The sequence below is a fragment of the Myxine glutinosa genome, chromosome 1 (genome assembly GCF_964187855.1).
Source record: "Myxine glutinosa chromosome 1, kmMyxGlut1.1, whole genome shotgun sequence".
In the NCBI taxonomy this organism is placed as follows: Eukaryota; Metazoa; Chordata; class Myxini; order Myxiniformes; family Myxinidae; genus Myxine; species Myxine glutinosa.
Window position 1 is genome coordinate 348,941,298 of NC_136261.1, and position 13,129 is coordinate 348,954,426.

General features: G+C 44.3%; 1 protein-coding gene across 2 annotated transcripts in view; it reads right to left on the bottom strand.

Annotated features, from left to right (window-relative positions):
• Positions 1 to 12,756, bottom strand: part of IDH3B (isocitrate dehydrogenase (NAD(+)) 3 non-catalytic subunit beta) — a 32,723-nt gene extending 19,967 nt beyond the window's left edge. The window contains exons 1-4 of one of the 2 annotated variants that reach the window (XM_068098689.2): positions 12,581 to 12,754; positions 7,857 to 7,922; positions 5,524 to 5,613; positions 3,950 to 4,070 (exon numbers count right to left, since the gene is read on the bottom strand). In XM_068098689.2, coding sequence (XP_067954790.2) covers positions 3,950 to 4,070; positions 5,524 to 5,613; positions 7,857 to 7,922; positions 12,581 to 12,613 — 310 coding nt within the window. In that variant the 5' untranslated portion in view covers positions 12,614 to 12,754. Of the gene's footprint in view, positions 1 to 3,949; positions 4,071 to 5,523; positions 5,614 to 7,856; positions 7,923 to 12,580 lie in introns of both variants that reach the window. The other variant, XM_068098696.2, reaches the window with a different exon arrangement.
• Positions 12,757 to 13,129: the final 373 nt, after the last annotated feature.

Consider the following 13,129-nt stretch of genomic DNA (forward strand, 5'->3'; position numbering starts at 1 on the left):
GGAATTCAAACAGTGTGTCCTCGCAGACATTGAAGTACATCTGGATGAAAAGAAAACCAGAGTTGTATGAGGCAGCAACCATGGCAGATGACTATGCCTTGAAACACAGGATGGGGTTCCACAAACCTAACTTCCCGCCTAGAGATAGCCAGGGGAGTTATGGTAAATCAGGGGCGAAGAACAAATATTCCTGGAGGCGGCCTAGAGATGACTATGGGGACAAATCTGATACCGCGACTTTTAGGGATCAGAAGACTACAGTTCCAACACAGACTTATCTTCTGGGGGGCCCGAGGCAGACCTCGAGTTTTTCCTCCGGGCCTACTTGCGCTTTTTGAAAGAAACCTGGGCATTTGATGTCCCAATGTTACGCCCTGAAAAGGAAAAATCAGGAGCGGAGTCAGACTAGTACAACTCCGAATGCATTGGCCAATGCGAGAAATCGTCCTTGGAGGACAGTGCCTTGTGAAGGTTCCCATGCCAAAGTTACGGCATCACAGAACGACCTTGTTCAAGAGGGTTACAAACCTTTTATTTCAGAGGGGTTTGTGTCACTGGATGGAGACTTAACGAACCAGAGACCTGTTGGGGTATTGAGGGACACAGGAGCACGTCAATCTTTGATGCTTGAGGGCATTTTGCTGTTGTCAGAGAAGACGGCAACTGGTGTTAGTGTTCTTTTACAGGGGGTTGGTGGCTATGTTAAAGCTCCACTTCATGTCATCCATTTGAAGTCTGATTTGGTGTCAGGACCGGTCACCGTAGGTTTACAAGCCACTCTTCCTGTCGAGGGAATCTCTTTTGTTATCGGGAATGATTTGGCCAGTGGTCGAGTTTCTGGTAACCCGATGTTTGTTGAAAAGCCTAGTATGGAAAATAACACCGCCCAGTTAGAGCAGGAGATTCCGGGTATCTTTCCATCCTGTGCCGCGACTCGTGCTATGGGTGGGAAGCGCTCCGAAGAGAAGGAGAAGGTACTGACGTCACGCTTTGCACAGTCACTTCTTGTCGAGTACCCTGAAACTAAGTGTCAGCACACACAAGTCATGGATGGAGGAAATGTTGGCAAGCTCTTTGTAGGTGGACTGAACTTTGACACAAGCGAAGATGTTCTGGACTCTATCTTTGGCAAATATGGACCACTCTTGGAAGTGCTGCTGATAAAAGACAGGGAGATGCAAAAGTCGAGAGGGTTTGGCTTTGTCACGTTTGAAAACACAAAGGACGCCAAAGATGCAGAACAGGATTTGAATGGCAAGGATTTGGATGGTCGGACCATAACAGTAGAGAAGGCAGGCCATGGGCATCGAGGGGGCCACAGAGGAGGAAAACGTGGAGGTAGTTTCAGAGGTGGCTATGGCTCCCAGGGTGGGAGTAGTAGTTTTGGTGGCGGCCGCAGTCGTGATTACTACGGAGGCTCCCAGCAGCAGCAGCGCAGTTTTGTCAACTCTCGACGGGATGACTATTACGGTGGTAGCCGAGATGGGGAGCGCTACTCACGTGACTACAGCCCGACTCTACAACCGTGATTATGATTTTTATGATCAAGAGAAGAGTTGGAAGCACCGAGTGCTCAGGAGCAGCCGAGCCAAGATTCCTACACGGATTAACCCGTGAACTCCACGTTCCTAAATGCGTCCATGCAGTGAATACTTCCAGGCCTCACCACCCAACCACCATGAAACCTGGCTCTCAGCTCGGCCTCCAAAAAGTGCTATAGATTTGCTTTGCTTTGGATTTATGATCACAACCCTTAACCTTCACTCAAAAAAAAACAAAAAAAAAAAAAAAAAAAAAAACAGAGGTTGATGAGATGGAGTTTGGCTTTGCAGGAGTTCAACTTGGAAATTGAGCATGTAAAGGGCATGGACAATGTCGATGCTGATGCTTTGTCCAGAGTGAACTAACTGGAAATTTCTGTAGGTTGTTTGGAAGTTTTGTTGCTTTATTTTGGGGAATGATGCTTTGTCCAGAGTGAACTAACTGGAAATTTCTGTAGGTTGTTTGGAAGTTTTGTTGCTTTATTTTGGGGAATATTAATTGTAGTTGCTCACGTGAATTGATAATTTGGGTGTGAGTTTTACTTTTGTTTGTTAAGAGTTTTTTCCTGCAAAGAAAGTTTTCACAATGTTCAAACTTTCTTTCTTGAGGGGGGGAAGTGTTACGGATTCGTCACTTCCGTTGTTGTGGTTTTCATCCACTGTAAACATTTTTGATTCCATGTCCTATTATTGTTGTCGTTTAAGGGAGATAGAGATTACTATTTTCAAAAGGTAAAAAAGTTAATGTTTTAAATGAAACCGGAACCGGACAACGACGAAGAGAAGAGGAGAGAAGGCGGAGCAAGTGAGTCGGACAAGAAGCCGAGCTGCTTCAAGGTCCTGAGCGAACGTGGGTCACGTGTCAACTTTGGGTTTCCCGGGAAAGGGATTCCTGCAACAGAGTTGTCATCGCTGTGACAGATAAACCTGCGTGACAGGTTTTGCGGTTGATTCCGACGAGAATCATCGGAGTGCCGTTACGCCACGAGAACGGGCCGTCGACCATTTTGACTCACGCGCTTTGCACATCGCTCAAGGTTTTTCACTTCGCTTCAACCATTCTCATTGCATCCAGACGTTAATCTGGTGTGTGTATGTGCAACGTGGCTTTTGAGTGGGAAATCTGCGGTTCGCCGATTTGGAGCCGTGGAACGTCCATACCCGAGGGTGTGATTTCCCGGTCGCCTTGAGGGCGCCTTTGCACAGCTTTGGCCGCGTGACTGTGACTGTCATCCGAACGGGATTCTGGTCTCGATTAGACATCGTTCTGACGATTACTGGAGCGGATCGACTTTGGCTTGATGCGGGAATAGAGACATTGGGAATGTTCTTCTTTTCGCTCACTTGGAGCACAGTGAGTTATATTGTACGAACCTGATGGTACCATCATAGGAAATATATATTGGTTGTACAATTTGATTACTATTGTTGTTGTACTGTTATTCTTGTGTGATCTTAATACAATACTTCTTTGTTGGTAACAATTGGTGTGGTTTCACCATTGATCTTTGACATACAGAATAACACATCTTTCTGCCGTGACTCCTCTCGGGGCTCGGAGGTACAGCGTGACCGGGGTTTGGGGAGGAGCACGTAACAAGAGGCACACAAGGTTCCAACTCCATTCACTGGCAGGGGTGGTCAGGGGTTTGGGTGGAACGCGCCCACATATGATCCTTCGGGGCTTGCACCGACCCACATCGTCAGGAGTTTTTGCACTACGGAAAGCTGCGAGATCAGACCTTTGGGTGAGCCAACAGGGTTTTCCAACTCTTTTGTTGTGTAAAGGCAAGTCCCTTTCTCTCAGGTACTATTCCAAATATTTACAGCTTATTTTATAAGCTTTGTGAGTCATATGAGGGAGATCTAAGAAAGAAAGAGATAAGTAGGAGACAACAACAGATGCTGCTTCTAACATGTCAAGCTTTGCAAAATGATTTTCAAAGGGCACTGTTGATCGCAAAATTGAATCAGTTCATATTTGAATCACAGTCCATACTTGTGCTAAGTTCGGTTGAAATCCCTTCTATGATTCACAACTTATTTTGGTAATGAAGCTTTTCAATTACAGGTCATGTAACCTTTGATTTTTGACCGATTGAACCCAAACATCCAATCAATTCATTTTGTCCCAAGTCGGGTCAAAATCCTTTCAGTAGTTCAGAAGTCATCGCAGTAACAAAAATCTGCTATGCAAGTACAGACGTTCACACAGCTGGACAATCAACCTGAAAACAATGCTCCGATGCCAGAGGCATAGAAACTCGAAGACACAGCACATTCAAACATAATGAGGGACATTTTATACATGTATATACATTGTTATATTTTCTTACTAGTTGTACATCAAAAATGTGAAACGGTGTCTCTTGTATCATGATAAGATTTTCAAAAGCACTCATTTTCACCTTTTATGGCGACTCGGTTGGCTCGCATGTCTTGCAATAGTTTCTCCAGTTTCTCTTGTGTTGCTGTGCCCTGCACTTCACTCAGCTGATGCTCTTCAAACTCCACTGGTACGTCTGCAGCCTGCACCAATTCACGCATCACCCTCATATTTAGCCATTCCAGCACGATGGATCTGCAAACTCATAGTTTAACTATTCCAGATAAAAAGGCTTACTTTTCTATAGGTAGAGCGCATACCTCCCCCAGGCTGGAGTTCACATTTTGCATCCCACTGATAGGCCGGATCTGGATCCGGCCCTGAACCAAGATCTAATTGGCTTGTTCTTCTCACCTAACTAACTCATCTACCTCGTGTTTCCATCATCGTCTCCAACTTTTTGAGATATCGTGCTATGTATAGTTTTTAGCCCCAGCGCTCAATGGTGAAGAATCACTTGCCAGCATTGGTACAGGAAGTTGTTCTCGGATCCGAAAACAAAAAATCTCGGATCCATATCCTTACCAAAATTGAATCAAATCGTCCTCGTCACACATCCAACCTATCCACCAAGTTTCGGCCAAAACTATTTGAGATATCCTGTTCACAGATAGACAGACAAACAAAGACATGGGTGAAATCAACCTCTATCCATCTTCAGTGGTAGTGGAAGAAACGCGTTATATTCCACAAGTGGAAAAATTCCATAAGCAGGACGTCAATATTTAACTAGAACGACACTCTTCGACATCACGACATCAAACAATATATGCCTCCGCAGTCCGCCCACATTATTACATCATTATAATACTTGTACCAAGTTTGGTTTAAATCCCTCCAGCTGTTCTAAAGTTATCACATTTTTACCTGACATGACCTTAGACCACTTGATGCCATAATACAATCAGTTAATCTTTGCATCATATACACTTATACCAAATTTGTTAAAAACCCATCACGAGTTCATAAGTTGGCCCAGTAACATAATTTTTTACTTCACATGACCTTTGACCTAAGACTTCTTGACCCCAAAAATCTAAACAGTTCATCTTTGCATCATATTATACAATTATACCAACTTTGGTGAAAATCTCATGACTGGTTCACAAGTTTGCTCGGTAACAGAATTTTTACCTAATGGGACGGCTGACATTTAACCTTTGACATCTTGACCCCAAAATCTAATCAGTTCATCTTTACATCATTATACACACCTGTATAAAGTTTGACTTGGATCCCTTCAGCTGTGCTTAGGTTATCACGGTAAAGAAAACCTATCACAGATGGACGGATGGACAGACAACCAGAAAACATAAAGCCTCCGGCGACTTCGTCGGCGGAGGCATAAAAATGTGCGGATGAGTTTGTGAGTGTCTAATAGTTCACCCTACATTTTGTTTCATCCCATTTTGATGAATCATCTTTCTTCTGGATCACTTTTCATTTGAAACTACATTAAAGCACTTTACAAGGAAGAGAAGAGAAGTAAAGATTAAGTTCCAACTACAAATTTTGTTTCTACATTTCCCACTTAGAGACTTGCATAAAACAATTAGCCATGAGAACATTTCATCATGTCTATGAAGGATTGATGACCTTGAAAACATCTTTGACCGACAGCATGAGCTCAGGTCCCACTCCATCTCCAGGAATCATTGTAACCCGGCGCACGGCTTTCTGATGAGACTTGGTTCAAGGAAGGGGAAAAGGGGCAGGGAGGGGGGACACGAGAGAGAGAGAACGAGAGAGAGAGAGAGAGAACGAGAGAGAGAGAGAGAACGAGAGAGAGAGAGAGAACGAGAGAGAGAGAGGGAGAGAGAGGGAGAGAGAGAACGAGAGAGAGAGAGAACGAGAGAGAGAGAGAATGAGAGAGAGAGAGAACGAGAGAGAGAGAGAACGAGAGAGAGAGAGAACGAGAGAGAGCATGAGAGAGAGAGAGAGCATGAGGGAGAGAGAGAGCATGACAGAGAGAGAGAGAGAGAGAGAGAGAGAGCATGAGAGAGAGAGAGAGAGCATGAGAGAGAGAGAGAGAGAGCATGAGAGAGAGAGAGAGAGAGAGCATGAGAGAGAGAGAGAGAGAGCATGAGAGAGAGAGCGCATGAGAGAGAGAGAGCGCATGAGAGAGAGAGCATGAGAGAGAGAGAGAGCATGAGAGAGAGAGAGAGAGAGCATGAGAGAGAGAGAGAGCATGAGAGAGAGAGAGAGAGCATGAGAGAGAGAGAGAGCATGAGAGAGAGAGAGAGAGAGAGCATGAGAGAGAGAGAGCATGAGAGAGAGAGAGCATGAGAGAGAGAGAGAGAGAGCATGAGAGAGAGAGAGAGCATGAGAGAGAGAGAGAGAGCATGAGAGAGAGAGAGCATGAGAGAGAGAGAGAGAGAGAGAGAGAGCATGAGAGAGAGAGAGAGAGCATGAGAGAGAGAGAGAGAGCATGAGAGAGAGAGAGAGCATGAGAGAGAGAGCATGAGAGAGAGAGAGAGCATGAGAGAGAGAGAGAGCATGAGAGAGAGAGAGCATGAGAGAGAGAGAGAGCATGAGAGAGAGAGAGAGAGAGAGCATGAGAGAGAGAGAGAGAGAGAGCATGAGAGAGAGAGAGAGAGAGCATGAGAGAGAGAGAGAGAGAGAGAGCATGAGAGAGAGAGAGAGAGCATGAGAGAGAGAGAGAGCATGAGAGAGAGAGAGAGCATGAGAGAGAGAGAGAGCATGAGAGAGAGAGAGAGCATGAGAGAGAGAGAGAGCATGAGAGAGAGAGAGAGAGCATGAGAGAGAGAGAGAGCATGAGAGAGAGAGAGAGAGCATGAGAGAGAGAGAGAGCATGGGAGAGAGAGAGAGAGCATGAGAGAGAGAGAGAGCATGAGAGAGAGAGAGAGCATGAGAGAGAGAGAGAGCATGAGAGAGAGAGAGAGAGAGAGCATGAGAGAGAGAGAGAGAGCATGAGAGAGAGAGAGAGCATGAGAGAGAGAGAGAGAGCATGAGAGAGAGAGAGAGCATGAGAGAGAGAGAGAGCATGAGAGAGAGAGCATGAGAGAGAGAGAGAGAGCATGAGAGAGAGCGAGAGCGAGAGAGCGAGAGAGAGAGAGAGAGAGAGAGAGAGAGAGAGAGAGAGAGAGAGAGAGAGAGAGAGAGAGAGTATGTGTGTGAGAAGCTTAATGAACAAAAGCATCATAAAGGTTTTACCAGCAAGCAATAATTTTACCTCCATGTCAACAATCAAATCTTGTCAACGATTACAGGTATTCTCCACTAAAAGCATTCTCCACAAGCAAAACAGGCAGCAATTTTTGTTTGCTGCAGAAAAACACCGGGAATGGCACTGGGTTCCTTTCCTATCATTTCCTACTCCTTCCAACATCTTTTATATGCAAAGTCGAGGCTCGTGGAGGAGCTAGACCATATAACGGATCAGGATGTAACGGAACAAAAGCGACAGCTGAAAGTGGTTGGAATCGGGGGAGGGAAACACCAACAGCAGGACTGAGGGACAAAGTAGTTGGATGTGTGGAAGAATGAGGGGTAGGGGAGGATGCACTGGCTGGACAAGATGGATACAGAAGCAAACTCTCAGGAAGGTAAAACTGGAAAGAAGTTGACTTGGGGAGGGTTAATGGTGGCATAAAACCATGGTTTTCGATGGGTGGTGGGGGTGATTAAAGATGGTGGTGAACAGCCGTCTTGAAGACATGGAGGGAAGAACAAGATTATGGAAGTCGTTTCTACAGCAGAAAAAAAGAAAAGAGGAACTATTGAGTGGAGGTGAGCAGCACTCCGCTACCCTCATTTAGCTCTGCTATCATCCTTCCTTTTCTTCCTCTTCTTCATCTTCTCAATGCCCTGCCCGACACCAACCCTCACCCACCGCAATGCATAGGTAATAAGTAAATAACTAACTCAGCATAATGTGGGTTCCAGCATGCACCCTGAAAAATAATTACCCCATGTTTTCTTGCAGGTGTGTACAACTGCTTTAAAGCAGCCCGGCTTCCAAATGCAAGGCGAAGCTGACGATTCAGGAACGTGGCAGAGGGGAGAGGTAAGAATAAAGAAAAACAAACCTTAATACATAAATAAGCGGTAGTTTATTTGTAAAAATCAATGTTAGCAAAAACACAAAACACTTAATACCTCCCTCTGGGAGCCATAAACATAGGGGCAATACCCCTGGCGCTCACCTGGTAGAATAAACTGTATACTGCAATGACTAACGGTATTTTAAACGAATTTCAATGGTTGCGAGAAGACAGGGCAGCATGTAGAATCATACTAACATAATCATAAGACTTTAAACAAACAAAAAAACCACCTATTTTGAGGGCAAGCCCCCTCTTCCCTCCACCCCCCCCACCCTTCCCTCCTCCCCCCCACCCTTCCCTCCACCCCCCCACCCTTCCCTCCACCCCAATAGACCACCTTAGACCCGATTTTTTAAATGCTGGGAACAAACTTTGGTGCATCACAGGTGATTAAAGTTGTGGTCAAGTTTCATCAGTATTGCGTGTGTAGTTTGAGAAAAAAAGCAAATACTTATTTTGGGGGGCAACCCCCCCGTAAACCCCCAAAGGGGCAGCTTTTTTTAATGCCGTGAACAAACTTTGGTACAGCATGGGTGGTGAAGGTTGTGGTCAAGTTTAATCAAAATCGTGTGCGTAGTTTCAGAGAAGAAAGCAAATATCTATTTTGGGGGGGTCAAACCTGGATCCACTTTGACCACCCCTCCACCCCAACCCACCGTAGACCCCACAGTCTTTGATTTTCTTAGTGCCGTGAACAAACTTTAATCAAAACATAACAAATATAATTTGTTCCAAATTTGGTCACAATCCCATCAGCGGTACCAGAGAAGAAGTTGCAAGTGTTTACGGACTGACTGACGGACGGACTGACGTCGCACCATCGCATAAGCTCCCCTGAACTTCGTTCCAGGTGAGCTAAAAATTAAATGTTATTTGGTATTGATACAGTCTTGCGCCCGCCTTGATCTCCAAACTCTCTGCTTATTGCATCCAAGCCAACCTCCTGTCATGGATTACTTCCTCCACACCCGTATTCAATGTGCGGCTCTTAATGAGATCCTCTAATCTCCTCTCCCTGTCAAGGTTGGAGTGCCTCAAGATAGTGCCTTGGGCCAAGTCTTGTTCCTCATCATCAACGATATTTCTGATTCCCTGGAAAATCCAGCATATCTCTTTGGTGATGATTCCACCCTCTGCCATCCTTCAGACGGCAGCAGCATCCTCTTCCCTCTCTGTAGAACTTGATAGAATCAGTAGCTGGTACAATACTTGGACTAGGTCTTTCAACCTGGTCAAATCCCACACACTCACCCCTTCTCTCCAAAAGGACTGTCTGGCAAACACTCCCATCTACTTTTCAAATAAGTCACTTGACCTTTTGGGCCTCACGATCAGCCAGGACATTTCTTTGGCAGACCATATTTCCAAATGGCTTCCAAAGCCACCTACCAACTGGGCATTCTTAATCATGCAAGGTCTCTCCTTGGCCAATCTGAACTTTTGACAACCTACAAGGCCTTCATTCACCACTTTATGGAGTACTCTCCCCCTTTGAGCTGGTGCCCCTGCCCTTATTGATGGTATGGAAAGAAAGACCCTCAAAATCATTGGGATCTCGCACGACGAAGCTGAGTGTCTAGGCCTTTCTCTTTCTCTCTCATCGTTACTCATTGCAGAACAGGTTAGTGACCTCTCTACATTCTACGGTCTTCATTTTGGTATTGCTCCCTCTGTCCTCTGTCTCTCCCAGGTTTCTGCAGGGCACACACGGTCTGGCAGTAACCCTCTTCTTAAACTCCCAAAATCCAGGTTACCTGCTCACCTCCAGTCATTTGTTCCTCTTTTCTCTCACATGTGCGACAAACTTCACCATTCTTTTAAGTCCAATTCTTCCCTCCAGGGCTTCAAGACAGCTCTTCCCCACTATCTTCCATGCATGCTTATGATCTCTTCCACCCCAAATGTCCAATTTCCAAACTTTTCCAAAGTTGTCTGTTGGTTTCTTCTTTTCCTGGTTCATCTCCACTTTCCCCTTCCTCTTTTTCCTGTACTTCATTCAGCTTGTGTGGTTAGATTGTTCAACCCCATGTGTCCTTTTCCCCCCCTCCCCTTGATCTCATTCTCACTTCTACTCTGCTGTTGGTGTTTCCCCCCCCTTTTCCAATCTGCTCTAGCTCTTCCAGGATCCTCCATCGTGTATCCAAAAAAGGTTTGTATGAGGCAAAGTACAACGCTTCATTCATTTAAATGTATACTTAAAAGCCTGGGTTATGGTCTTCGGGTCTTGAGTTTGAGCCTATCGTGTCGTTAAATAACATCAGGTGGGTTGACCTCCTTCTCAGGTACAGTTATATTTATAGCCGGCGAAGCCGGTGTTGTCAATAAACGAGTACGTATTATGTTGAAAACCTGATTATGCCTTGGCTCGAGAATTCCGAACGCAGTGGACGCAGCCATCTTGCGGATGCGGAAGTATGCATAACAAATTTAAAACGTTCATTAGGAGTTTCTTTCACCCGTCATCGTTTGATTCACAATCTAATGCACCTCCAATGTATTAATAAAATAATTTAAGACCAACATCGGCCCGCACGGGCCTGGTTATCTTCAACAAAACGCGTCACCAAACACCGGACCCAATGAGAGTCGAGCATTTGCAAAAATATTTCTAAAATGAAATCACTCAATGGTCGCCGCCATCGACCGGATGCGGAAGTTTGCATAAAACAATTGCGAAAAAGTTCAATAGGCGTTTGTTTCACCCGTCGTTCTTTGATTCACAATCTAATGAAACCTCTAATTAGTAATTAAAATACGTTAAGACCAACCTCGTTATCTTCAACGAAAATAGTCATCAAACACCAGAACCAATGAGATTCGAGCATTTGAAAAAATATTATTACGCGTTTCGGAGGGTGAAAACAGCATCAAATATTCTAACATTGACGAAGAATTATTTTTTAGAAATCTCGCGGCCGTATGGGATAGTTTTTCACGGCCAGAAATATGGTATAAGCGGTTTACATATTTAGTTTAGAAATACGGATAGTTTTTCACGGCCAGAAATATCCGAAGTTGAGACGGAATTCACCGAATTAATCACTGCAAGCTAACGTCTTCTGGTGGAGGAAGCTGCCGTGCCCGGAGAGTCAGAGAACCAGCCCTGGCGCCTGACAGCGACTGAAGTTAGAAGACGACACACATACGGTACTGTGAAAACGTATGTTAAGCCCAGTTAAAATTTCTTAAAATAGGCCCTAAGCTAGCACATCGCATAGTTACTTCCTTAAGCTTCTTGTGACATTTATTGTATGCAGGTATTGCCATTGGGGAGGACTCTCTGCTCTTCTCTTTTACCAAGTCTTACCAGGTACGGTACCTACTACACCTACCTATTACCAACTACCTAACCTACTGATGCCATAGTGATGGGTAAAATAGTGGCAAGAGGCTTTGGCTTCGCCGGCTCATTGCGGCCTTGCAGTCGGTACTAGTAGCCGGCGAAGCCGGTGTTGTGAATAAACGCGTACGTATTATGTTGAAAACCAGATTATGCTGGATCCCTTGGCTTGAGAATTCCGAAGCTGTGACGCACCAAATCGCTCAATGGAGGCCGCCATCTTGCGGATGCGGAAGTATGCATAACAATTTGAAAAAGGTTCAATAGGAGTTTGTTTCACCCGTCTTTGTTTGATTCACAATCTTATGCACCTCTAATTTGTAATTACAATACTTTAAGACCAACCTCGGCCCGCACGGGCCTGGTTATCTTCAACGAAAATCGTCACCAAACACCGGAACCAATGAGATTCGAGCATTTGAAAAAATATTTCTAAAACCAAATCACTCAATGGAGGCCGCTATCGTCCGGATGCGGAAGTATGCATAAAGAAATTGAGAAAACGTTCAATATGAGTTTGTTTCACCCGTCTTTGTTTGATTCACAATCTTATGCACCTCTAATTTGTAATTACAATACTTTAAGACCAACCTCGGCCCGCACGGGCCTGGTTATCTTCAACGAAAATCGTCACCAAACACCGGAACCAATGAGATTCGAGCATTTCAAAAATTATTTCAAAAAAGCTTATTACGCGTTTCGGAGGGTGAAAACGGCGTCAAATATTCTAAAATTGACGAAGAATTATTTTTTAGAAATCTCGCGGCCGTAGGGGATAGTTTTTCACGGCCGTAGGGGATAGTTTTTCGCGGCCGTAGGGGATAGTTTTTCGCGGCCATAGGGGATAGTTTTTCACGGCCGGAATTATCCTAAATTGAGACGGAATTCACCAAATTAATCAAGAAGGAAATTTTATAAATTTTAATCTCATCCAGAATGCAAATGGTGTCATTTTGAACTAGGTAGGGTACCTACTACACCTACCTACTACCAACTACCTAACCTACGCTACTGATACCATAGTGATGGGTAAAATAGTGGCAAGAGGCTTTGGCTTCGCTGACTCATTGCGGCTTTGCAGTCGGGTACTAATAATGTTTCATAATAATAAAGGAGTAATGCAGCCAATTGCTTTCAATCACCAAAAATTACCTTTACTGTCTACACTGTGTACTGTACTTCATTTATTTGCAGAAAATTAGACATTCGAAGCCGATATCCGGGGCTCTTTTAGTTTTAAACTCACCTTTGGCGCCACCGAGACCACGTTTGTCAGCATTTCTGGCCGGAGAATACGATAAAAAGTGAAGCAAAACCTTTATAACATTAGCAACATATAAGCTGCTGTTTTCACCTCACGATTTATGGGCAGGACGCAGGGCAGGAGGCGGATCTGAGGTTACGCATTTCCGATTCAAAAGTGACACACTTCCGCTTAGAATTATTTAAAAAATAAACACTAAAATAATAACAAATAAATAAAAATGAAACCATTAAAATATTATTACCACCCAGTTTGATTAATTCAGAACCGATACTGATCAATGCTGAGCGCCAAGCAAGAAAAGTCATTTTATACATGGGAATGATGGACGTCATGACCTCATGCGTTGAACTTCCTTGCACAGTGTTTCCTTGTATTATTTGCACAAGTATCCGTTTTAAAATCAATAAACACTGATTTATATTGCTTTTGTGAGACGCAACAAATAATGTGCTGCATTATTTCCGATTGTAGACCTAAAATTCGATTTTGCTCGAGCTTTATGAGTGGTGTAATATCTTTTTTCATCAG